The sequence below is a fragment of the Trichoderma citrinoviride genome (assembly GCF_003025115.1).
Source record: "Trichoderma citrinoviride strain TUCIM 6016 unplaced genomic scaffold BBK36scaffold_8, whole genome shotgun sequence".
Classification (NCBI taxonomy): Eukaryota; Fungi; Ascomycota; class Sordariomycetes; order Hypocreales; family Hypocreaceae; genus Trichoderma; species Trichoderma citrinoviride.
The window spans coordinates 1,336,047-1,360,362 of NW_020194716.1; the positions used below are offsets into that span (position 1 = coordinate 1,336,047).

Below are 24,316 nucleotides of genomic sequence, written 5' to 3' on the forward strand. Positions count from 1 at the left end.
CTGCCTTGCAGCTTTCGGCGATCTACTAGACAGCAGTGAATCGGCCAGAGAAGAAGCGCGACATTGGATACCGCAGAACCGATTCGAGGAAGAATGGATCGGGTCCAGATTCAGAGAAGCAGGATATAAAAACTTCACCAAACGGGCCTCCTCGCTGCCATCACGGCCAGATGGATTTGCGACGAGCTGGGAGGAGGTACGGAGTGACACGGCCCTATGGATTTTACCGACAATTCAATTAAACCAGACGCGATCACGCCCCAGACACGCTCAGACACGCGTCTTAGCGCTGGACCCCACTGCAGAGTCCCCTATAAGCCAGCGGCTGGAAGCGCTGTGCCGGTTCGGGCCACTCAGGCGGACTTGTGCACAAATTTCTTCGAGGTACAAGCGATCTGGTGCGCTGATGCAGGCTCCTGCAAGTACCTACCTCTCAGCTTGACCAGGGGCTTGCCGACTGGAGCTGCAAGTCGCCTACAGGTATCGCCAATCTCCGCTGCAACAGCGCGTCATTGCCACTGAAGCTGAATGGAGCTGCTGATTCATGGCCGCGGCCAATCGCAGCAGGAGGAGAGCTGTCCACTTTCGAGATCATGGCACGGGATGGAAGACGTACGAAATCCGTATTGATTGATCAACTCTTTATAACCAGCTGAAATCCTTGCTCCCGGAAATGCTTGTAACGAGAAACCAAGCATCATCCCATCTCATTAATCTCATACTCGTAGCCTGACTTTTGCAGGCATCGTCAGACATTTCCTTGCTGTCTTTACCTACTTCATCATAAGCTTCTCCTTCTTTCCTCCACCATCCCCGATACCAGCCGACTCCTCTCGTCCCATGTATCTCAATACGAACCAGCTGTGATTTGGTGGCGACCCATCAGGACTTCTCTAGATAACGGCAACTTAATTGTCTGGCCGTTCTCGTCTGAAGCACTACTCCTCGTTCATTCTTACGCGCAGTTCGGATCTGCCCCTTCATGCTCTCTTCCCGTCTCTAATTTCGCTCGTTTTCGCCATGTCTAACGTCCAACTGGGCACCGCAACTGGCCCCGGTGAGTCCTCCAGCGACCGAAGACGACTCGGGACTGCATGTGGCTGACCAAAGCCTGTCCAGCAAAACTCAAAGCAGTGACTGAGCTGGTCAACAAACTCACTCAGAACCTTGATAATGACTCCCTATCCCCTAAAGGTTTGTCGATGGATGCGTCCTCCTCAAAAAGCCGGGGCATATCTTTCTGACTGCTGTTCAGACCGAGATGAGGCTCTTGAAGAGCTAAAGATTTACGGGCGAGACCCTCGGAATGCAGATCCCATCTTCACCAAAGAGGTTTGCATCTAAGCCCTAAGATGCTTGGGTTGATGATTCCAGACTGACCCTTGCCAGGGCATCTCTATGCTGTTACGGTATGGTTTTGACAGTTCGTCTAGCGACACGGCCCGAGCGGCTCTGAGGGTTGTGGCAAACTCAATGCTGCTAAAGCCTGAAACGAGGCGGATGCTCGTAGACCAGGGGTACGCCGTAAAGGCCTGCGAGGGACTCAAGACTGACAACTGGGATGACGAGTTTCTCAAGTCACGCATTCTACTGCTGTCCACCTACGGCACCAAGGAGCATCTGGCCAATCTCATTGCCGAGCACAATCTTGCTGAGAATATCACAGAGAATCTGAGCCGGCATGCTAAGCTCGTTGAGACCAAGTCCTCGCAGCCGCAGCCCATGGAAGACATGGCGCTTGCTGAGACATTGAAGCTCTTGTTCAACGTCACTCACTTCGCCAAGGATGAAGTTTCTCGGTTCAATGCAGCCGTTCCGCACATTATTACACTGCTATGGAAGCAGGACATTCCAACCTCTAATCCGCTCGATTCTCCTTTTGGACCATTGGTCAACACCTTGATCAACCTCGACATTTCTACCCCTTCCAACCAAGAGGCCATCTATCCTAGCTCTGACCCCAACAAGGTCGCCGCCAGACTGATTTCACTCCTCGATGCGGCCATGGCACATTACGGTGATAGTGATCTCGAGGCTACCGTCACTCCTTTGGTCAGCACGATACTCAAGGTCCACGAGCATGCTCCCGAATCGGTGCGCCAGTTCATCAGCAGCAAACTACTACCGACCGCAGAAGAGAGAAAGGCAGTTCTCGGCAAAGGCACGACACTTTCGGCAAGACTACTAAAGAACTCGACCAATCCGTTGACTCCCTCCCTTCGAGATGTCATCGCACACCTGCTCTTCAATCTATCGGACAAGGATGCGTCAAAGTTTGTCGAGAACGTCGGTTACGGCTTTGCTTCCGGCTTTTTGTTCCAGAATAACGTACCGATTCCCGGAAGTGCGTCAAGAGCCTTCAATGCCGGCGACTCTACAGGTGCCCAGAGGCTTGTGAATCCCATTACAGGACAATTCCTGGACCAGGAGAAGGTTGCAGAGATGCCTCCCATGACTGAAGATGAGAAATTACGCGAGGCGGAGAGACTGTTTGTGCTCTTCGAACGGTAAGCTCTCTAATTCATAGACCAAGACCAGACAACTAACAATACACTTCCAGACTCAAGAAGAACGGCGTGATCGACGTCGAAAATCCCGTTGCACAGGCTTTACGAGAAGGAAAATTCCGAGACCTTGGCGATGACGAGGTCGAGGAGCTTGACTGAGCGTGTCACACATCGTGAGACGGGCATGACACGTGTATCTAATACTCATTCGTAGCACATCATTGCAGGGCATAGCATGAAGTTGTAGGATGTTTTGCAGGCGGCATGGGCTTGGATTAACTATGTAGCTCTGCAGATGGTTTAATGAGATTGAGGCATTGCCTACACTTGTAAGGGAAATCCGCTTCCCCAAAAAAGACAAAGTGAAGTCTATTGAGCAGCTGCCGCAACTGCCATCAAGCAGGATGCAATTAGCCGACGACACATTTGTTTATGCCGCCATCTCCAGCCATAGTTCCACAGGCAAACATTTCGACCATTGTCAGTTTGCATTTCTTGTCATTCATCACACCTCTGGGTACTCAGAACAATTTGGCACGGGTTAATTGCAGATGCAATGCTATTGTAATCAAACACTTATCTACGTATCTGAGGTGGGAAAATAGCCTAATAAGTGCTTTGAATCACCGACGCAAACAGATGAGCTCTAGGTAAGAATAAAGAGCCTCGAAGGTGACCACGTGACCGCATACATACTTCAGATGAACTGACATTCTTTCAAGCTACGAGTGAAAGCATCTGTCAACACAACCTTCTTTACGCGTTTTTTTCACCTCTTTCACATTTCTCGAGCCTTTTGACCATTTTTCGCCCGAAAGATCCATCAACTTTGACGCGTTCCTCTCAGCCCTGCAAGACACAGCCATGCCCCGGTTCTTTGACGATTCCGACATCGACGCAGGCGAGCTCTTTCCCATGTAAGAAGCATCTCGATGCCTCATTTGACAATCTGAAATTTCATATTCCTTAACATCTGGGCTAGGCCTTTTGAAGTTGCCGGGTTAGATGTCTCCAGTCACCACATCTCACCGGCTCACTCTGCGCATTCACCAGCAGAGTCCGAGATATCTTCGGCCAGTCGGTTAGCTTCACTAGTCCGGTCGCCAGCTTCTCCAAAGTTCAGATCAGCCAGATCTTCGACGCGCTCTTCAATCGCCAGACAATTTAATGGCGTGGGAGAAAAGGCGGAAGGTGATACAGCGCCTGCTACAGCGGGGAAAGAGATCACCCCGGTTTCCTCTTCATCGGGAGCAAGACAGTCAACGCGAGTTCGTTCAGCACCTGCGCAGGCAAAGCCTACTGCTGCCGCTACGAAGGCTACTCGGAAAGCTTCAGCCTCTGCTAAGAGGGAGCTGCGGACAAAGGCAAGGACCGATGCTAAGGGCGCGATTCGGAAACCTGGACGACCGGCGAGATCGGCGGCAGTGAAGACGCCGGCGACGAAGAAGACCTCAGCAGTGAAGACGGCGGCAACAACACCGCGCAGGGGAAGGCCCGCAAAGGAAGCAAAGGCGGCAAAGCGTCAGGGCAGGAGTGGGAAGTCGAGCAGATTGTCGACTCCATGATTGACGAGGAGACGATGGAGCATTTCTTCAGGGTCAAGTGGAAGGGCTACAGCAGCAAGGACAACACGTGGGAGCCGAAGAAGAATCTAACCCATTGTAAGGGTTTACTCGAGGCGTTTGAGAAGAAGGCCCAAAAGTGATGATGGGAATGTGCAGGGTGGCATTTATTTTGGGGTTTGAATTGCGAGAGGTGCGAATCAGTGTGGTTGTGAAAGATATGGCAGATTTCCTATGCTCGTCGCCCTTTATCGATTCAGGGTAAGAGGGGGGCATTTGAGTCGGGCTCATCTCTTTCGCCGAAGACAATAGCTAAGAAGTCGCGGTTTTCCAATGCAAGGCATCAGCGCAATGTGGGATGCGTACAAGTGAATTGCTCCTGTGATGCAAAGAACAAAGTCTTGACGGAAGGAACATGACAAGCACCTGGATGATTTGTCTTTGATGCCGTTGCCAGGTGATCCAAAACGCTCACCCTTTGGTTCTCAGTCGATGCATTCTCCTTGTGCACCAACCGCACGACAGAGCCCATTCACAAAGAGAATTAGCAAGCCGTTCATTCAACCAATTAGCTTGCGGCCTTAGCTCAGCTGGGAGAGCGTCAGACTGAAGCCTCAACTTCAATCACCTTGACATCTGAAGGTCGTGTGTTCGATCCACACAGGCCGCATTCTATTTTTGAACTTTTTGTCAAGATTATGTTACTACATTGATTATCTTGCCTGTCTTTCAACTTGCTTTTATTCTGCTTTTTTCTCTCTCTTCTTCATTCGGACCTCCTGAAGAAATCTCCAAGGTTGGTTAATGGGACAAAGTTGGCAAGAGATCTATCTATAAGTGAAACTCCTGTGCTCACAGCCATCGTGCATGCTTCAAGTGACTGACCGACTGATCATCTTCACGGCATCTCAGAGGCGATGGATGGATGGTATCTACTCGTATCGTTGAAGCCTCATATCGAATTTAGATTTTTTTTTTTATAGCCTATCGAGGGGTCCTCACAATCTCATTCTCAAGCGGTCGGCGCCCGGTTCGGGCTCGGCAGGTTGGCCGAGGAGGCCAAGCCGATATGCTGATTCCGCTTGGTCAAGCCGTGAGTTGACCCGCAAGTCAAGCCGAGATGACTCTAACGGAAAGTTCCCTGGCTCGGCAGGCTTTACGGAGTAAGAGTACGAGGTGGAGTGTACATCCTGTTAGTTGACGATGTTCGGCTGGTCGGCCGTCAAGCCGAGATCAGTATCTGGTCATCTTAATATCCAGAACAGATATTGCTTCACTTGCCCCATCCAACCCGTTCGAAAATCTTATACATAGGACAATGTAATTCTGATTTACATCTATTCGTGTAATGTATTCCCTTACACGTCATATCTAAATCGCTAAATGATCAAGTAGACGCTCGGCTTCCAATGTGCAATATGCAAGTTTGTCATCTCTCACCCACTTGTCTCACACCTTCGGTGTCTGCAGAGCATATCCATACAGCAGCTCCATCACGCCAGGATTGTTAGGATCCTCCTCCTCCCACTTCTTCACAAGCTTGAAGCCCAGCTTCCCCAGCACATTCTGACTCGGCCCATTCGAATCCGCCGTCACAGCCGTGATCCGCTCCAGCTGCGGCTCGTCCTCACTACCCTCGATAGTGCTCCTCTCCACCATGATCTCGACCTCCTCACGGGGCAGCGCCCAGTACGCCTCGAGCACCGCCGTCACCAGCTCCGTCGCAAGGCCCTTTCCCCAAAACTCGGAGCGGATCATGTAGCCAATGACCGGCCAGCCGAGCTCGCCCTCGCGCATGTGCGAGCCTCCCGTGCCAATCATCTCGCCCGTCTCGGCCCAGCAGACGGCGAACTCGTACGCCGACTCGCCGGCGTCGCTCCCCGGTACCCTGTTGGCAAAGACCTTTGAGGTGTGCTCCAGGTCGGGGTCGGGCTTGCCTTGCGTTGTCCACTTCATGACTTCGGGCTGTGTGCGGAGGAGGTGGAAGTCGTTGAGGTCTGTGGCGGCGTAGGGCCGGAGGATGAGGCGTTCTGTTCGGATGGGCTCTCGGGTGGACATGGGAGGGTAGGGGGTTTTGGGGAGGGTTGTTTTGACTGTGACCCATTCTAGGGGAGTGGGAGGATGGCTGGGTTGTGCTGCCATTGTGAGTATGTTTTCTCGTGAGGGCGTCGAGTGAAAAGTGGCTTTGTGTAAACGCTGGAAGCTGCGGGCGAAGGCCAACTGTATGACTAGAAGTCCTTGAGATGCACTCGATGGGAAGAGGTGCTGTAATGCAGAAAGGTGCATGAATGAGGGCTGGAGTTCGTTTATATGCCCGAAGCAAGTGGCCCTTTTGCTTTCAATATACTCAGCCTTGCTCATTGCGTGACTCATACCGGCTTGAAGCCGGACTGCTAGCTGAGAACGGCATCATTCTCCATAGGTATCGTGCCGTATGAGTATCTGAATACTCCGACCAGTATTTTGGACCGTGTATAGGCGGGCTTCCGATCATAGATGGGACGTCTCAAACAGGTTGGTCGGCCGAAAACTTCTTCGCCGGCTCCGCGCCAGTCGGCGAGCCCGATTCGGAACGACTGGCGCGCAGTTTTCGATGGTTTACAGGAACGGACTGCTATCATTTGTCAGAGAGAATAAGCATACTTCTTTCAGGGTGGCATGACAATGACTGGCTCAAGCAACGCGATTGGACACAAGGAAATGTGATATGCTTGCTTGTAATATGGAAAGGTCTCCTGGCTTGCTTCGTGAAGCTGTTGAGGCGTTCAACTGGATTTTCTGGTAAGCCATTCGCCTTTCCCTGTAGAACTATCAGATTGACACCGATTCACATCTTTCGTGTAGGCATTGTGTTTCTCTGCCATCGAAAGTGACGCCGAAGAGTAAAGCATTAAAATAATTCACTTTTCTTGCGTCATAAATCTACACCGTGTTCTGAATTTTTGGTTCATTCAATGCTCTTCTTAAACGAGCAAATGCAGTGATATTTCCATGATCCGTTGTAAACACCCGCAGAACCTAGCCCAACCGTCCTCAAAACCAATAACATTCTTAAGCGAAAGTGGATGGTCGCTTCGCGCTGAACAGCTTCTGGGTGCTGGTCTTGGTGATGCGGTGGGGGAGAGGGAACTTGAGGTTCTTGGTAACCAGCTGCTTGATGTAGGGGCGCTTGATGTCGGCAGTCTTCTCGATCTCAACAACACGGAGGATCTGGCAGATTGTCAGCAACAGAGCTCGCGCCTCTTCTATCGACGTCTTGTTCAACATACGTGGATGGACCTGAAACGAGCACGGTGGCGGGCGGCCATGTCGGAGTACAGGGACTCGACAGCATCGGTCCTGGTCAGCTCTCTGTACTCCTTGTACATGTTGTGAGTGCCGGAGCGAGAGTCGTATCGCAGCCAGATGCCGAAGTTCTTGACCTTCTCGGGGTGCTTCTCGTGGATCTAGAATTTTCCTTCCGTCAGTCGCCTTTTTCTTAACGGAAAATTGAAGTCGGAGTCCACGTACCGCCTTGATGCTGACGATCTCACCGGTGGCCTTCTTGACCTTCTTGAGACCACGCAAGAAGTACCAGTAACGGGACTTGGCGACAGTCTCGTTAGGGGCGAAGATGGTCATCCGGTACATGGCCGGGGTAGGGTTGGCCTCGGTGGGCAGGTGGCGCCCGATGACCTCGTACTCTTGAAGGCGACCTGGTGGCATTCTGTTAGTATCCAAGGTGATAGAAAGTTTTGATGGATGAGTTCCGTCGAATGCGCGTTGTCGGTAGTCTCGTGCCAAATTGTTTATTGTCGTCGAAAACTTTTTTTCGTCTCGGCTTCAACAGGTCATCCAGAGTCATGTTCCTTGCTCTTCATGAATGTCGTATGATCGATGTCGAGCCCAGCCCTGCCTCTCCGAAGCAATGTGCTATCGAGATCCAATCGAGTGTCTGATTTCGAGATTTCATCTCCGAAGATGGCGGTCGGTTGTTGATTTTGTAACGAAAGTCGACGGCTCCCAAGTCCTCCCCGACAACGCGCATTCTCGAAATTGTGAACTGGTTATGGAGAAGATTCTTACCCATCTGGAATTATCGTTAGTATGTACAATCTCCTGAGGTGAAATGTCCTGGCGACTCACTGTGACTGTGCTTGTCCTCGACAAATCGCGAAATTTGAAGATTGTCAAGTTAGAGGTGATGCAGCGATAATTTTTGTGTGCGGGTGAGTGGGGAGGGTTGAGCACCAAACTCGGCGCAGGGCTTTAACCTCCACAGCGATTGGTTGCTGGCCAGATCCGCAGCCCCACGAGATTTCCGGACAGAATCACGTGTCAAGTCACAGGCTGCTCCTGCTTACCTCATCCTCAAAAGAGAGCTAAAGGGTACGTACCTTGACGGCATTACTGAGATGCAGTGGGTGACATGGCGTAGGAGCTTCTTCTGTGGTACCTTACGGAAAGAGGCTTGGGTGATATCAACAAACGTCGCCGCATCCTTGTCCCGATTCAACGTGGAATAAACCTCCATTGAAAGCTTCATTCGCTACTCTCACTCGACTTGAGCTGGACGCCGTTCGCATAGGTACTACCGACCAAGCCTGACGTCGAACCAGCATCTCGTCGCTATGAACGAGCTATTCAAGGGCTTTGCGAAAGCCCATGCTGAGCAGAATGGATATCTGCTCGCGGCAACACTCTCACCAGTTTCCCCAGAAGACAACCCCCAGCGGCTCAGGTCAATTTGGAAGAGCAGCAATGCGCACAGCATCAAAGGCGACATCAAGCATTTGATCAAGTCAAATTCTAGGAGTTTGGACCACGAGGAGATCAAAGGCTGGGTGGAGGTGTATGCCGCATATTGGAATGCTGTCGGGGACATTGTTGCGGGAGAGGACGGCAAGGTAAATGCGTGCTCATGATTGATATGCGGCTGATGTGCTAATATTCGGACAGTCAACGTGGACCAAGGTCTATGAATCATGGAAGGAATTGACATCGGTGCTGATCCGAGGTTACAACAACTTTGGCTTTGAAGCATGGACGATCCCCTGCCTATATATGGTTGGCAAATACCTGAGATTATTCGCCATCAAATCCGATACAGAGCGTAGCCGCAACCTTGGCGACAACTCGGGGGGAGCCTCGCTGATGCAGGATGACTTTGACCCAGAGACGGAAAAGCAAGGCCAGTTGAGAGATTGTGAGCAGCACCTGAAGAGGATATTCACCCTATGTCTCAACGACAGGTTTGTTGCCCATCTCGGATTTCTTGGGTAACGCTGACATCAAGTCTAGGGCGCCATTAGAAGAGTCTAGAAAATGGGGCATCTACTTCATCATCAACCTGCTGTTCAAGACATACTTTAAGCTGAACTCGGCCTCTCTCTCACGGACTATCTTGAAGACCTTGAGCGCCTACAGAGGAGATATGCCGCCACTTTCCGCGTTTCCAAAGTCGCAGCGAGTCACCTTCAAGTTTTACGAAGGTGTCCTATTCTTCCTCGAGGAGAACTATGTCGAGGTAAGGAGAATGCTTATTCTTGATGATCCCAGCCTAACCAATGGTACCCATAGGCCGAGAAGCATCTTGTCGAAGCCTGGGAACTTTGCCAGAAAGATGCCAAGCCAAACCTGGAGTGCGTTTGACCCTTTTATCCCTCCATCTCATTGCAATGCTAATTCCATGTAGACGGATCCTTACCTACCTCATCCCCTGCCGTCTTCTCACAACCCACGTATTGCCCACAAAGGCACTCTTGGAGCCGTTCCCACGCCTACAAAAACTCTTCCTCCCTCTAGCCCAATGCATTAAAAAGGGCGACCTTCACGCCTTTGACCTTGCATTGCAGGAGAATGAAGATGAATTCGTGAAGAGACGCATTTACTTGACGCTCGAGCGTGGTCGCGACATTGCCTTGCGGAATCTGCTGCGCAAGGTCTTCATCGCCGGAGGGTTCGACGAGCTCAAAGAGGGCGAAACTACGCCAGTGCGCCGTACGCGAGTGCCCGTCACAGAATTTCACGCGGCCATCTCTATGAGCAGCGGGGGAGAGATGGTTGACCCGGATGAAGTTGAATGCTTGCTGGCGAACATGATATACAAGGTATGTTCATGGGTCTCATCTTATTCACTTCAAGAGGCTATTCTTCCATCACCTGACTGTGCATTCATCAACGCTCGAGTACTAATATTGACATAGGATTTGATGAAAGGCTACATTGCCCGCGAACGAGGCATCGTGGTGTTATCCAAGAAAGGCGCATTCCCGGGTACTGGCGTCTGAAAGAGGACCCTCTGACGAACCACTTAATTCTCCATGTTCCCCATACGAGCACCAGGGTGCCTTGTTCAAAAGACCGTTTGGAAGGCACAGGCCAAGGTTGCATGACTGGCATGACTTGTTAGGACTGTTGAACCCCTGATCACTGTGGCGTACATCGAATATTAGCTAGCGAAGATGTCCTGGCATAAGACGCAGAATGCCTCTGGCCAAATTTGCCATTGCATTCCAGCACTTCAGAAAATGGGTGGCCGCGTACAGCCCATCCATATGCATGCCTCCACTGCTACTACGCTTACTTTTCGGCTTGAAAGAATGAGTCATTTGCCCAAAAGTCCAAGGATCCGTTTCCGAGTACACCCATCTCAGGGCGGTTGTATTGTGCCCTATGCGTCCTCCATGAGTGAGTCGCGGATAAAGGGCCTTATCACAACACCTTGCAGTGGTTCGCAAACTCCGGGTAAATCCAGACAAATGCTACGAATTCGGGAACCTTCGAGTCATACAGTGATACGAGCCAGCCTTGCGACTTCATCTTCGGTTCAATCTGGAGTAAAAACTATATAATCCCTCCTTCATAAAGACCAAATCATCGTAAATTCGGATAGCACCATAATTCTCCAAGGACCGACAAAAGAGATGCAACAAACAAGCCGCAACACTTGCTGGCCAAGGAAGGGGGGGGGGGATTGAGAGATATTGATACAAGACATAATATTGGGAATAGCCATGGGAGAGGTAAAGAATCACATAACCCATCAGTCCTTTTGGGTTGCTTATTTTTTTCCATGATCTGAGTTGGTATCGTCTTTGGTGGGTGACATAAGAAACAAAGAGATTGCATGTGGCGAGTAGATGGTGAGATGATTCTTCTCAATCGTAAATCCCACAGCAATCAGCAGGAAAAGGGGGGAATACAATCAAAGAAACAATAAGGAAAAACCTACTGCGCAGACGAAATATCATCGACGTGATTGCACAGCGCCACAAAAAGGTCAAAGAAGAGAGGGGTGCCTCCATTGAACATCTCGAGCTGCATGGTGCCGCTTCGCTTGAAGGTGCTACGGGACCGAATAATAAGGGCCAGGTAGTGCGCTCGCAGCTTGGAGTCGTTTTCGGGGGTGTTGGCGTACGCATATCTGGCTGAGGCCAAGATGGTGCTGCACTGGATGCCTGATTCTGCAAATGTGTCAGATGGGGGACGAAAGTAGGGACTAGGAGTGGTCAAAGGGAAACTTACGGAGACCTTGTTTTCGTAGAGCCAGCTTCTTCAATTCGCCTAGACCATATCGCTCGGCAGCACAGTAGATGACGGTGTCCTTGAGGAGGTCCCCGTCAACACCATGGTGGTACACTGTGCTCTCCGCGGCCCTCTTGTCATGGTCACTGACAGTGGGTTCTAATTCCCACGAGTCCCGCCGTTTGTTGTGCACTAGGCGAGGATAGTAGTCCCCCTTGTACATGAACTCCAGCACCGAGCTGAAAATCTCGGGTTCCTCATCTGGAAGCGAAATCCTCTTCGCAGCGGGATCGGTGTAGAGGTTTCGCATGGCGTTGTCGAAGAAGGGGCTCGCGGAGAGGACGTTCTCATGGGCGGCGAAAAGACGCTGTTCGGCACCGATAACGAGGGTCACGATGGAAGATCCCAGGCTGCTAAAGGCCATGTTAGTCTATAATCCGGCGGTGGCAAGGCAAGAGGGCGAGCGGGTTACCTGGTCATCATGATGTCCTCGCCGAGGGCAGCAGAGGAAGACGTGGCTGCTCTTCGATGACGAGACTCATGACGTTTCTTCGAGATGCCGCTATCCTTGCTGAAGGAAGAGCTGGACTTGGAGACTTTGTGACCCTTGGAGAAGCTGCCCTTGGAAAAGCTCCGGCTGGAGGACTCATACCGCTGAGAGAACATGGTGGACCCGTCAAAGAAAAGGATTGAAGAGGAATGAATCAGATAAAAACACAGTCGCCATCAATAAAGATGCAATGAGCTGCGTAGAATGCTCATAGCCCGAAGACATGAAGCATCCAAGAAAGAAAGGCGAGTCGATCGCTGCGAGGAACCGGTTCCAAGGCACCAAGCGAGACGATGCTGATTTTCTGCGCATAAAGCGAGGTGGATGCCATGCTTTTATACGAGATGGGGCCCGAGCCCAAAAGACTGGCGCTGGCTGCCTATGGACACCCCCCGAATCCCTTAGTGAGGCGGTCTAGGCAGGGTTGGTGATAATGGGATGACACAACGCGTCCACTCGCCAAATCTCGCGTCAGATGTGGCACAGTAAACCCACGGTGCGATACTGTGAGACGCCAAAAGTCTGCGAAAGCACGTGATGCTAGGCGGCACTTGTATGACCATCGACCATCTCTGGGCGGCCAAGGCGGATTCACAGCGCGATGACCAAGGATCCTTGTTGAACCTGTCGAGTCAGAGCGAACAAGGACGGGATTAAGGGGGGCCTGGCCGGCAGGGAGTGTGGCGAGCAGCAGACAGCCTGTTTCAGCAGCTCGATAGCCGTGCGGTGCCTGGAGCTGTGCAAGGTTTCCCGACTCCAGCCTGCAGGATTGCATGATAGTGCAGCACAGCTATGGAGTCTGTAGGATCGAAAAATCTTTGGGCTCGCGAATAGTGAAAACTTCAGATATTTGGACCTTGGGATACCCGGATCCAATTGCGACCAATTCCACGAACAATTTGATGCCGGCCATGACAGAAGCTGTTCTGACATTTGGAACTCCCTATCTGATCCTCACGGAGGCCAGAGACTCACAACCCAACGGCTTCTTCCAAGCCTCACGCTTGGGCCATGCGTCGGTGCCAGTGGATCATGGCTTGATTGTGTCTGCAAGGTTACAGGCTTCGTTGCATCTGGGTCTCTGGTGAGCTAGTTGGGGCCAGACTTTGCCATGACGAGAAGTCATGGCCGTAGTGCGACGTATCGGCCCAAGTCTCGAAGTATAAGATTCGGTGTCTGGTGTTCACGCTCAAGTTTTGCCTTTTGCCAGCCCCGACGGGCGTTGCACCTGTTCCCGCGCCCGCGAAACAGCCGAGACGATAGATTGTGCAATGGCCTGTTTGCCTTGTCTCCTCACCATCACATCGTTATGGAGAGCTCCGCTGACTGTGTGTAGCTCTGCAAACAGCTGGACTTCCTTGCAGCGCTGATAGAGAAGGCGGCCGTGGTCAGAGGGGACGAGCTCGTCTTTGCCCGCCTCGACTATGTACACCTCCGGCTTGTGGGCTTTGGTGGCTATCACGCCTAAATTTGCCCAGCTGTCAAGGTGGTTGCGCAGAAACGGCCAGAGGTGACGATACGGCAGCCACTTCTGCGGATAGAGTGCTTCGAGCATTGCACGGGTATTCGTGAACGGCGTTTCCAACACCAAGGCACTGATTGGTAGATTGTCGCCATCTTGCGTCTTGGCTGCTAGGTTTGTTGCAAAGCCACATCCGATGCTCTGCCCCCAGAGAATGGTGATAGGCGCTGCCTCCGCTTCCTTGTGCCTCTCACGATGGAGCCTTGTAATCCATCGAAGTGCCGCCTCGGAGTCCAAGTCGATGCCCTTTTCAGAAGGACGATCGTGGGATGTCCAATACCCTCTGTAGCTGAGACATACCGTGGTGTAGTGAACCTGTCCCTCGGTCGCTGCCTTGAGCTGGCGCAGGACACCAGAAATGTCTGGCAGTCGAGGGGGAAGAGACGAAGCATTTCCTGGACCACGACTCAGCCGGCTGATGATTTGCAATGGCAGAGGGCGGCAAACCTTGAAAGTACAAAATGTAGACTGGCGTCTTTGGTGGTTTTGAGGAGCCAGCACTCTCTTTTCCACACGACATCTCACTTATACACAGCGCAATTTCTGTGCCATCCAAGGACTTGATCCTCTCCTCGCGCCATTCGACGCCACCACACTGGCGAGCAAACTCGGATATCTGCATGCTCCGAGCATTTGGCGGGAGGAAGGGGTTGTAAATGATGGCGTTCTGGAACAAGACGAGCATGATGCACTTGTAGCACCAGAGGGCGAGGAAGAGACCGGTGAAGATGGCGGGCGGCATCAACACTTTGCCAACATGGAATTGCCTCTTCGCGATGCCTCGCCCGCGTCTGGACCCATGCTGGACGACGCAGTTCCGCCATTGGTATGCCCATGGCGTAGCTGTTCGGTATTGCCTTGCTGTGACATGTATAACCCGCCGTCTGAGGTGCGCAGGCAATGAGGGTGAGAGGCGCATTACTGCAGAACCCAGGACTGTGGGAGAAACGCCTTGGCTGGCCATTCACAACATGCTCGACCACGGCTTTCCAAAGAGGCTGAGCTGTGGAAGAATTGTAGCCTTTGCAGCCAAAACCAACAACAACGTGCCCAGCCGTCAATCTGGCTGACTGGTACGAGATAGGTTGTGGTGCTGTGACCTTGTTCCGTAAGGACGGGAATAATGATGCGGTTCCAAGGTTCAGGTTCCCGTCCCTCGTCAGGCTAAAGCCGCCAATGCATTTGCTGGGTTTGGTGGATGCTTTTAGTGGGCTTAGGCTGTATCTCGTCACTGGAAAAAACTGCCACTACCTGATCCATCAGGCTCGCAGGCCTTGAAGCTTAAATGCCCGTTGACGTATTTAAGGTTAGGTACATGGACATACATCGATTCTTCGCAGGCAGCCATTCCACACCACTCGTCTCTCCGTCTACACACTACACACCTGGTATACGGTGATACAGCGTTCCACAAGCACACAACTGCGACGACATAACCTGCTCGACCCTCAGAAGCTAGACAGCTACCGATCCTGCCGCGAACATCTTGCCCCCCCGAGCTTCCTTCTGCTGTAATTGGCAGTCCGACCATGGAGGTGCAGCCCGAGAAAGATAAGGAGGGCGAGAGCACTGCTCACATCGACATCGTTGATGACCGGCCGTCGCCTCGCATTGATGGCGAGCCGAGCCCGTCGCTGAGAGACAGCAAGGGCTGGGATGGCAAGCTGCGCATGCCCAAGTCCGCGCTCATGAGCAACCCCGAGGCCTTGTCAGATCCGGAGTACTCAGATGACAGCAATGTGCTGCAAGGCGAGGAGATTCGAGCAGACGAGAGTAAGACAATGACAAAGCCGACGGCTCCGATGCCTTGAGAGGGAGCAGAAGAGAGCTGACGTACGAACTTCATACAGATCTGCTCGATAGCGAGGATTCCGAAGCGGAAGAAATCATGTGCTCCCACTCGCGCGTCTCGTCACTTTCCGCCCTGCGGCTGGAGCGGTTCAAGAACGTGGCTCGCATCTGTCTCCGGCAGAACCTCATCCAAGATATCGAAAGCCTCGATAGCCTCGCCGGCACGCTGGAGGAGCTCGATCTATACGACAACCTCATTTCACATATCCGAGGCCTAGACAACCTGACGAAGCTCACAAGCCTCGACCTCAGCTTCAACAAGATCAAGCACATCAAGCACATTAACCATCTGAAGAACCTGAAGGAGATATTCTTGGTCGCTAATAAGATCAGCAAGATCGAGGGACTGGAAGGCCTTGACAAGCTCAAGTCACTGGAGCTCGGCTCAAACCGCATCCGAGAGATTCAGAACCTTGACAGCCTCAAGAACCTGGAGGAGCTGTGGTTGGCGAAGAACAAGATTACGGAGCTGACGGGGCTCGGCGGGCTGCCCAAGTTGCGCCTTCTGAGTATCCAATCCAACCGTATCCGAGACTTGTCCCCTCTCAAGGAGGTTCCTCAACTGGAAGAACTCTACATTGCTCACAACGCCCTCGAGTCTTTGGAAGGCATTGAGAACAATACCAGCCTCAAGATTCTGGAGATATCCAACAATCAGATCAGCAGCCTCAAGGGTGTCGGTCCCCTCAAGGACCTCGAGGAGTTGTGGGCCAGTTACAACCAACTTAGTGACTTTGCCGAGGTGGAGAAGGAGCTCAAGGACAAAGAAGAGTTGACAACGGTGTATTTCGAGGGAAACCCTCTTCAGCTTCGCGGCCCTGCTTTGTACAGGAACAAGGTTCGGCTGGCACTGCCACAGGTCAAGCAGATTGATGCTAGTGAGTTTTCCATTCCGATATAACGCAGGCGGGAACTTTAGACTAACCATCTTCAGCATTTGTGAGAGTATAGAGAGATTATGGTTGGCAGGTAATACTGTGGTGTTCAATTTGGGGCATACGATGGCGGGACGGCCTCTCTCTGGAGGAAATATTACGGCGTCAATTGACTTACATGCGATGCGCATCGTTCACTTTGAACAATGCAAGCGCTTGCGCTATGATTTATCTTTGTTCAAAATCTGCTATCTTCCCGCCGGAAAGGAAGCGTGTAAAGGGGGAAACAAGGGTTGTGTCTGTTTCCGTAGTCTGGAATATTCGCTATCTGTATTCTATAACAGAGAGACTGACCGCTCAATTTCTATTCCGTGGACAAAGAACAATGACATCGCGATGGGAGGTTGACAAGCACAGAGATGTTGGAATTTCTTTTTTCATTCTATTTCTTTTCTTGTTTATTGGAACATTTCCTGATTTAGCCAAAGAGGTAGAGCTTGTTGGCAGAGAAGTACTGCGAACAAAAGACTGTCAGCAAGGCAACGAACAAATGCAACAAGGAACGACAGAGTTGAACAGCCGAACAAGGAGGCAAAAGAAGAAAAGAACTCACGTTGGTGGGCTTGTTGAACCGAATGTTCAAGTCCATGTCGGCAATCTTGGCCAGGTCCTCGCTGTCGAGGTCGAAGCTGGTCGAGTCGAGGTTCTGGGCCATGACCTCGGGGCGAGACGTCTTGGGGATGACGGCGATGCCGCGCTGCGTGGCCCACCGCAGCAGGACCTGGGCGGGCGTGCGCTTGTGCTTGTCGGCGACGGCCTTGATGACGGGGCTGTCCATGAGGGGCGCGACGCTCTTGGCGCGCGGCATGTCGAGCTCCATGAAGCCCGTAGGGCCAAAGGAGGAGTAGGCGGTGACGACGATGCCCTCGGTCTGGGCGAGGCTGACGAGGTCGGGCTGCTGGAGGTACGGGTGGTGCTCGATCTGGAGCGTGGCGGGCTTGATGCGGGCGTAGATGAGCGCGTCGTAGACGGACTGGGCCTGGTAGTTGGACACGCCGATGCTGCGGGCGAGCCCCTTGTCGACGAGCTTCTCCATGGCGCCCCAGGTCTGCTGCAGCGTCGTCTTGCTCCAGCGGACCTCGCTCTTGCCGTCGTAGAACCAGCCGGGCGGGTAGCGCACGCTGGGGTCGACGTACTCGAGGGCGGCGGGGAAGTGGATGAGGAAGAGGTCGAAGTAGTCGATCTGCCAGTCGGCCAGCTGGCGGCGCGTGATGGGCTCGACCTTGTCCTCGTCGTGGAACGTCTGCCACAGCTTGGACACGATGAAGAGGTCCTCGCGCTTCACGAGGCCGTCCTTGATGGCGCGGGCGACGCCCTCGCCGCACTCCTTTTCGTTGCCATAGTCTGGGTTGTGACAAGGCGAAGCGTTAGCGATGGTACTTGATACTGTGTTGTGTTGTTTTTTGGTGTTGAATGGACACACACCCCTCCCCCCCTTTCTGATGGAACAGGGGGAGGGGTGAGAGCGGGGGAGGGGCAGAAGAGACAAAGGCCCCTGTGAGAAGAGAGCTTCGACGAGGGGCAGACAAGAGAAGAGCAGAAGAACGCTTTCTGCCTTTTTTTTTTCTCTCTTCTTATTCCGGAAACGGTGCTGAAAGAGTGCAAATATACTCACCACAAGCACCGTCAAACAGACGGTATCCGGCCTTGATGGCGTTGTACACGGTATCCGCGCACACGGCGTTGTCGACCTTCCAGAGGCCAAAGCCCACCTGGGGCATGTCATATCCGCTGTTGAGCTTGATCGTGGGAGACGCCATCGTGCCTGTCTGTTGTGTTGTCGACGACGAGAAGCAGCGTGGGCGAGGGTGAGATGATGGGACGGACAGGAAGGAGTAGAAGAAGGGAGAGGAGGAGGAGGAGGAGGAAGAGGAAGAGCAGCGGAAGGAGGAGGAAGGCGTCCGGGCCTTATTTATGCACAGCGCTCGAACTCCACACGAGAGGAGGCTTGCTCGGGGCCTCATGGCCGGGAAATGGGATGCCGCACGCCTCTTGGTATTCTCGGCAGCCTTGCCTTTGCTGTAGGGGGGATTTCCGTATCTTTCTCCTTCGCGACTAAATGTACTAAGCGGAGTCTTTCTTGTTTGGTTACGGAGTGATTATTTGGCTTAGCCTGCCAGGTTTGAGGGTCAGCTGGGACCCCGTGGGATGGATGGATGGATGGACGAGTCTAGATATCAAAGTTCCCAGCCAGAAGCCAACGTAATGTAGAGTCCAGTACAGAGAAGAGGCTCCTCCAGCCCATAATGATCCGTCGGTACCCACGACAAGGACCAGCCTTGGTTCTTCCTTTTTGCCGCCGATATGCAGGAGGGCGGGTAGCCAAGCTAGCAGATCTAATAACCGGCCCGTATAGTAGAACTATGGCTTGGGGTTCGCGTCTCAAGGCGTTCACATGAGGTGGGGGGGCAGCATCGGATGCCAATGTTCCTACAGTAGAGCGAGTTGCAAAGAACTGGAGACTTACATGAACTAGCAGAGCTGTGCTGTCAAGGCCCAGGGAAGGGCTTCTTCGCTCTGACCTCCTATTAGTGCGTTTAAGCGTGACGGCGGCTCTATGCACCTCTGAGGGCCCGGATGACGATGACGATGACGAAGTGGCAGACTGGGAAGTCTTGCGCAGGTTGTGAAGCCACGGGCAACGTCTCGAATACCGCGCTTATCTCTTATGGAACCCGTCTTACTGTCCGGTGATGGCTTCATACATATTACACGGGTTACCAACAAAGGCCTCATCTGTTTCCCATATCACCAACACGAAGAGAGAAGGACACCAGAAAACATGTCATTGTGGATCTTGAACGGAAATGGGGGCAAAAAGGGACATGATCTGAGCCGTGATATCGCTCTCGGCAACCAGATTCCCTCACCTTGGCTCTTCTCGAAAAGAAAACCCGTCTTCGATAATCCCTCCGGTTGATCAGGCTTGTGGGGGGGCTGCCTTCTATTTAGCCTGAATTGCCGGCCGTCGCTGGAAGAGACTCCGCAAGGGGACCCAGAGTGCGGCTAATTTGTCCGGTTGGCTGCCGCTCTTGTTGTGGTTCTGCTGCTCCTCCACCGAGACTTTGCGACGACAAACTCGAATGCAGGGAGACTTTGTCCGAATTGCTTCGTACGAGTACCTTTTGTGAATTGTATGTCATGAGATTCCGTTTAGTATCGGTACCTCTCCGGACAAATCGCGGAGTTTTGACGTGAGATGTTTGTTTGCTCTTGATGACTTGACTCAGAAATTGATTGACAAGGACTTTGTGGCGAGCGATAAGCGGTGCTGACATTGTCGTTGGTTCTGGGCTGTGGTGTTGATACGGCGGGTATTTGCAACGATCCTCTCCGTTCACGCCTCTTTTTTTTGTGCCCTCTTTCTCTTCTCCCTAAAGTCCTCGTCCTTTTTTTTTTTTTTTCTTTTTTTCTCCCTGCTTATGGTGACGACGCTTTCTTCATCAGAACCCCGTTGGTGGAGACTGCCGGGAATCTATTTGCGGTGGCTTGTACATAGGATTACTATCCAATTTTCCTCTTTGAGGGGTTGTTCAATGGCGGGGTTTCGCTCTTCTCTTTGAGCCGGAAACAAGGAGAGGGGAGGCGAGAGAAGAAGAGGAGCTCCTTGTTTGAGGGACGCGCGGAATGTCAATGGAACAACAACAAAAGATTCATCGTGGCCGAGTTGACGACAATTCTAATTCGGGGTTTGAGATGCGAATGTTCAGGTTTCGACAAGACATGTTCAGGATGAACACGAGCACGCTTCTCTGTTGAGCCTCCCTTTGAGAGTATCGTCTTGGTTTACCATCTTCAGTCTCGATCCAACTCACATAAATATCATAGACACCAACGTAGATACAGCTCAGAGTAGAGAGAAATGAAATCACAATCGCAACAACACAACGCTTCCCATCACAGCCATCATGACGCGCCCCCTACCCAACCTCGTCGTGCACCGCAAGGACGTCGAGCAGACCCCGGCAACAGAAATCCGCAACCTCTTGACCATCCAGGCCGCCCTCGTCCGCGGCGACAAGCACGTCACCCTCCACAACACCAGCCGCGTCACGGAGCTGGACGTGCAGCGCATCCGAGTCCCCTACCACCCGCGGAACAGGCCCCAGCATGAGATGTACGAATGCCTCTTCGGCCTCCCCCCGTCCTCGAGCTCCGGCAACGGCGACGACGCGGCGTGGACGCAGCCGGAGCACGTCGGCCACTTCATCGAGATGCTCGACTGGGACGGCTTCCGGCTCGAGTGGGTCAAGGTCCTGGGCGAGGGCGGCTTCGGCATGGCCACGCTCTGGAACGCAATCTTCGAGGACGGCAGCAGCGTCAAGGCCGTCATCAAGATCCCCGTGCGGTCCAACTCGGACTTTTACAGCGAGCTGCAGTGGCATCTGCGCTACGCGGGCGCTTCGCATGTTACTCAGGCGCTGGACTTGCAGGCCATGGCTGACGGTGTTCGACAGAGGATGAACAGGGGACACATGGTCGGCCGTGGAGCGAGATTCCTCCCTTCCGAGTTGGAGGTTCTTGTGCTGGAGTATGCTGATCGCGGGAGCATGTATGACTTGCTGAGCAGGGCGTCGCACTTTAACATTGTGTTCTCGAACAAGATTCTCTGGGAGATTTGGGAGTGCCGTGGGTTTTTGCCATATAGGTCCTTCTTTGTCTATGAAGCCATGAGCTGACTTGTTTTCTATATACAGTGGTAAAGGGAGCTGTATCTGTGGCGCTGCAGCCAGACGCGGTTCGGCGATGGGGCCACGATGGCCTCGACAAGATTCTCGAGTCGTTGGATGACCCTGACAATATTGCTGAGCTTCACAGGATTAGTACTCTGATCGATAGCCACGATGTTCACTTTGACATTGAAGAGCAAAACGGTATGTAAAAGACTCGACATTCTTGAACAGCTCCGATATGGGTTGAATTGCTCGGCTAACATACGACTGATAGTTCTCATTGCTGAGGATGAGCAGCACGGACATCATCCCATCTTCAAGGTACGTACGAAACATCCCGGATCCGTGAACACCGTCGACTAATACACAAGCGGCGATTAGCTTCACGATTTCGGTGAGTTCAGCCACAAGATGAGGGAAAACTGGGCATTTTGGCCAGAGTCGGAATACTGGAGGTTGAGACGAGTTCCGAAGAGCAATCGCATTCCCCCGGTAAGCCTTCTGCTTCTTTACATGACCGCAATGCTTGAGAAATGACTCGCTCATTCGGGTCGCAGGAAACCATTGCTAGGGAATGGGACACATTCGATCCCGCCCACCCCGGGCCATGGACGAGATTTGTCGGCGACACGTTTGGCCCTGATAAGAATGTAATTGCCGGACGATATGGCACTTGGACGAACCTCTTTATGATCGGCAAGATTGTAAGTTACCCTCTTCCTCTTTCTCATCTCTCCTTGTGTTCTTTCAGCTAGCTAATCAGTCTTCATTTCGTCCAGATGGAAGCAGTCATCACCAAGCTCTGGGTAGCCCACCCCATGACCACCATGCGCTTCAGGCCCGACGACTGGAGAGCCGACGGCGAAACGTACGGCTGGCGCATGTGCCGGGCTGGCCACGCATGGATCGAGTTCGAGCTCCGCTCCCTGATCCTCCAGTGCCAGTACGAGAAGCCAGAGGACCGCCCGCCGCTCACCTATCTCCTCCAAAAGATCGCCGAGCGCAAGCAGCGCGGCTTTCCCGAGGAGCCCGATGAGACGACACGCCAGTTCTGGGATCTGTTCTGGACGATGCAGAGGCCGAGCCGGTATCCTGACCAGCAGGACGACACACAGAATGTGGCTCCGTATGAAGACGATGACGGCTTCGCAGCGGCTGCTGCTCAGGGCCTTGGGCCACAGGCACCTCCTCCCCCTGTGCCCCCTCCTCCTCCTCCTCCTCCTCCTCAGGGGTCCGCGACAAACCCCAATACAGCGACGGGTTACGAAGAGACTGGCAATCCCCTCATCACGCATGTAGCCGCTCTGCGCCTCAAAAGCCGGCGATCACCACTCATGTCCTCTTCTGGGGACGCAGGCCCGCCCGAAAGTCTCGCACGAGGAGCTCCCTATCCTTTCAGTGGAGGAGAGCTCTCAACAGCCGTTCCAGCGGACATGAGAATGTCGGATCTTGCTTCCACCGCACCACTGCTAGGACGACCTGCCGCCGCCGAAGGTTCTTCAAGTGAAGAGTTTCCGATGCGGCCGGGCGCAGCGACGGCTGTACAGCTGAGAATCCCTTTTGCCCAAGGCGCGTCGGAGCACCCGATGCGCCCGTCTGCGCCCATGTTTGGGCGTCCTGCTGCGGAGGACTCGTCAGGCGAGGAGTTTCCCATGAGGCCGGGGGCGACGACGGCGCAGTTGGGACGGCCGCCCGCCGCTGAGAATTCTTCTTCGATGCCGGATTTCTTCATGCGACCGACGGCGGCAACGCTACCGCTGAGGCGGCCGCCCCCTGATGTAGGTCCATCAGGAGAAGAGTTTCCCATCCTGCCGGGCGCGATGCTGGTACAGCAGCTGGGGCGACCACAGCAGCCAAGGAGACCACAGCAGCTAAGGCGACCACAGCAGCTAAGGCGACCACAGCAGCTAAGGCGACCACCTGCTGCTAAAGGCCCCTCAAGCGAGGACTTTCCCATGAGGCCGGGGGCAGCAATTGCACAGGCGCCACCGCACGCCGTCGCCGAAGGCTCTTCCGGCGAGGAGTTCCCGATGAGAGCGAATGCGGCGGTGGCTCAAGCGAGGCCGCCTGCTGGCGAAGGTTCGTCGGCAGAAGAATTTCCCATGCGGGCGACAGCAGTACAACTGGGGCGGCCACCTGTTGCCCAACAAGGCTCATCAAGCGAGGAGTTTCCCATGCGGGCGACGGCGACGGTGGCCCAGGAGATACCATCAGGCGAAGGGTCTTCAGGCGAGGAGTTTCCAATGAGGCCCGGGGCGACGATGGTGCAGCCGGGCCCACCACCACCCGTTGCCCAAGGACAAGGCTCCTCAAGTAAGGAGTTCCCCATGAGGCCCGGAGCCACAACGGTGGCGACGTCGACAAAGAAGCGCAGCGCAGAGGATGCTGCCGCCGAAGAAGAAGACTCGGAGAGCACAACCAGCACCCAGCGGCGCAAGAAGCAGCGACGAGTCCGCTTCGACGCGGCGTCGGCCTCGTCGACCGCGACCATGGGGATGCTGCCCGTCCAGCTCGTGGAGACGGCAACGGACCAGAGCCCCGACGGCACCCTGACCAGGACCTTTGCCAACACGCCCACTAACCCGACAATCGCCGTGACCGACGCTCCTCCATCTCGTGCCGGGACGTATCTCGAGCACATACAGCACCATCCCGGCTCCACCGTCTCTCTGGCCGTGCCGGAGACGGACAGCAGAGGCCGGGCGGCGACGAAGAAGTCGAGGAGCACGCGCAAGAGGCTGGCCACGTTCTTCCGCCTGGACCGGCTGCGGAACAAGTTCAGGAGGACGCCCTCGCCTCGTGGCGGCGCGGGGAGTAGTGCCGTTGCTGCGGTTCAGGTGGAGAGCACGCCTGAGCTTGGGGGGACGGGTAGTAGCGTGATGGACGTGGACGAGGGAGAGCAGCGTGGCGGGGATGAGGACGAGGTTATGGATGAGGGTGAGGCGAGTGCTGCTGCGCCCAGGGAGAGAGGCGATGCGGCGAGGAGCGAGAGGGTTTGGTGGGGGGACGATCAGGCCCAGGGGGGAGGAGGGAATGCAGGAGAAGTAGGTATGGGGGAAAGGGTTTGGTGGTGAGTATCGCCAGGTAAGTCTTGATATATGTCGTGAATTTGCAGTTATATAGAGGGCATATCAGGATAGAGTGATGGCAGACCACGCCGTACTTATAGACATTCTTCCATTTCATATAAATGTTGTCAACCTATAGAAC

The 24,316-nt window shown here is 53.5% G+C and overlaps 9 protein-coding genes and 1 non-coding gene across 10 annotated transcripts; 5 read left to right on the forward strand and 5 right to left on the reverse strand.

The window, feature by feature from the left end:
* Positions 1-1,094: 1,094 nt before the first annotated feature.
* On the forward strand, positions 1,095-2,666 carry BBK36DRAFT_1203190 (hypothetical protein; the record flags this gene model as incomplete). Its single annotated transcript, XM_024897254.1, has 4 exons — positions 1,095-1,194; positions 1,256-1,332; positions 1,390-2,507; positions 2,561-2,666. The coding sequence occupies 4 exons, from the start codon at positions 1,095-1,097 to the stop codon at positions 2,664-2,666; spliced, it is 1,401 nt and encodes a 466-aa protein (XP_024749258.1).
* A 1,978-nt stretch (positions 2,667-4,644) lies between these two features.
* Positions 4,645-4,739, forward strand: BBK36DRAFT_t103. The gene has a single exon. It is a non-coding gene; the product is annotated as a tRNA-Phe (tRNA).
* Positions 4,740-5,518: 779 nt separating this feature from the next.
* BBK36DRAFT_1169621 (acyl-CoA N-acyltransferase) lies at positions 5,519-6,442 on the reverse strand (the record flags this gene model as incomplete). Its single annotated transcript, XM_024895340.1, has 2 exons — positions 5,519-6,204; positions 6,439-6,442. 2 exons carry the CDS (start codon positions 6,440-6,442, stop codon positions 5,519-5,521), a joined length of 690 nt encoding a protein of 229 aa, XP_024749259.1.
* A 285-nt stretch (positions 6,443-6,727) lies between these two features.
* BBK36DRAFT_1135592 (ribosomal protein L18ae) lies at positions 6,728-8,231 on the reverse strand. Its single transcript, XM_024892699.1, has 6 exons — positions 8,195-8,231; positions 7,580-8,138; positions 7,339-7,515; positions 6,968-7,279; positions 6,884-6,910; positions 6,728-6,747 (listed from the first exon to the last, which is right to left on the reverse strand). The coding sequence occupies exons 2-4, from the start codon at positions 7,772-7,774 to the stop codon at positions 7,121-7,123; spliced, it is 531 nt and encodes a 176-aa protein (XP_024749260.1). The 5' UTR covers positions 7,775-8,138; positions 8,195-8,231; the 3' UTR covers positions 6,728-6,747; positions 6,884-6,910; positions 6,968-7,120.
* Positions 8,232-8,679: 448 nt separating this feature from the next.
* Positions 8,680-10,338, forward strand: BBK36DRAFT_1120894 (hypothetical protein; the record flags this gene model as incomplete). Its single annotated transcript, XM_024890756.1, has 6 exons — positions 8,680-8,955; positions 9,008-9,300; positions 9,350-9,575; positions 9,629-9,690; positions 9,744-10,158; positions 10,255-10,338. 6 exons carry the CDS (start codon positions 8,680-8,682, stop codon positions 10,336-10,338), a joined length of 1,356 nt encoding a protein of 451 aa, XP_024749261.1.
* A 940-nt stretch (positions 10,339-11,278) lies between these two features.
* Positions 11,279-12,247, reverse strand: BBK36DRAFT_1203204 (hypothetical protein; the record flags this gene model as incomplete). Its single annotated transcript, XM_024897255.1, has 3 exons — positions 12,090-12,247; positions 11,576-11,988; positions 11,279-11,514 (listed from the first exon to the last, which is right to left on the reverse strand). The coding sequence occupies exons 1-3, from the start codon at positions 12,239-12,241 to the stop codon at positions 11,279-11,281; spliced, it is 801 nt and encodes a 266-aa protein (XP_024749262.1). The 5' UTR covers positions 12,242-12,247.
* A 1,067-nt stretch (positions 12,248-13,314) lies between these two features.
* Positions 13,315-14,566, reverse strand: BBK36DRAFT_1203207 (hypothetical protein; the record flags this gene model as incomplete). Its single annotated transcript, XM_024897256.1, has 2 exons — positions 13,315-14,042; positions 14,095-14,566. The coding sequence occupies 2 exons, from the start codon at positions 14,564-14,566 to the stop codon at positions 13,315-13,317; spliced, it is 1,200 nt and encodes a 399-aa protein (XP_024749263.1).
* Positions 14,567-15,176: 610 nt separating this feature from the next.
* BBK36DRAFT_1160061 (L domain-like protein) lies at positions 15,177-16,449 on the forward strand (the record flags this gene model as incomplete). Its single annotated transcript, XM_024894259.1, has 3 exons — positions 15,177-15,420; positions 15,498-16,376; positions 16,433-16,449. The coding sequence occupies 3 exons, from the start codon at positions 15,177-15,179 to the stop codon at positions 16,447-16,449; spliced, it is 1,140 nt and encodes a 379-aa protein (XP_024749264.1).
* A 402-nt stretch (positions 16,450-16,851) lies between these two features.
* BBK36DRAFT_1133378 (NAD(P)H-dependent D-xylose reductase xyl1) lies at positions 16,852-18,193 on the reverse strand (the record flags this gene model as incomplete). Its single annotated transcript, XM_024892085.1, has 3 exons — positions 16,852-16,887; positions 16,987-17,777; positions 18,049-18,193. The coding sequence occupies 3 exons, from the start codon at positions 18,191-18,193 to the stop codon at positions 16,852-16,854; spliced, it is 972 nt and encodes a 323-aa protein (XP_024749265.1).
* A 2,148-nt stretch (positions 18,194-20,341) lies between these two features.
* Positions 20,342-24,251, forward strand: BBK36DRAFT_1203212 (hypothetical protein; the record flags this gene model as incomplete). Its single annotated transcript, XM_024897257.1, has 7 exons — positions 20,342-21,062; positions 21,131-21,307; positions 21,381-21,427; positions 21,488-21,598; positions 21,664-21,810; positions 21,886-24,150; positions 24,222-24,251. The coding sequence occupies 7 exons, from the start codon at positions 20,342-20,344 to the stop codon at positions 24,249-24,251; spliced, it is 3,498 nt and encodes a 1,165-aa protein (XP_024749266.1).
* Positions 24,252-24,316: the final 65 nt, after the last annotated feature.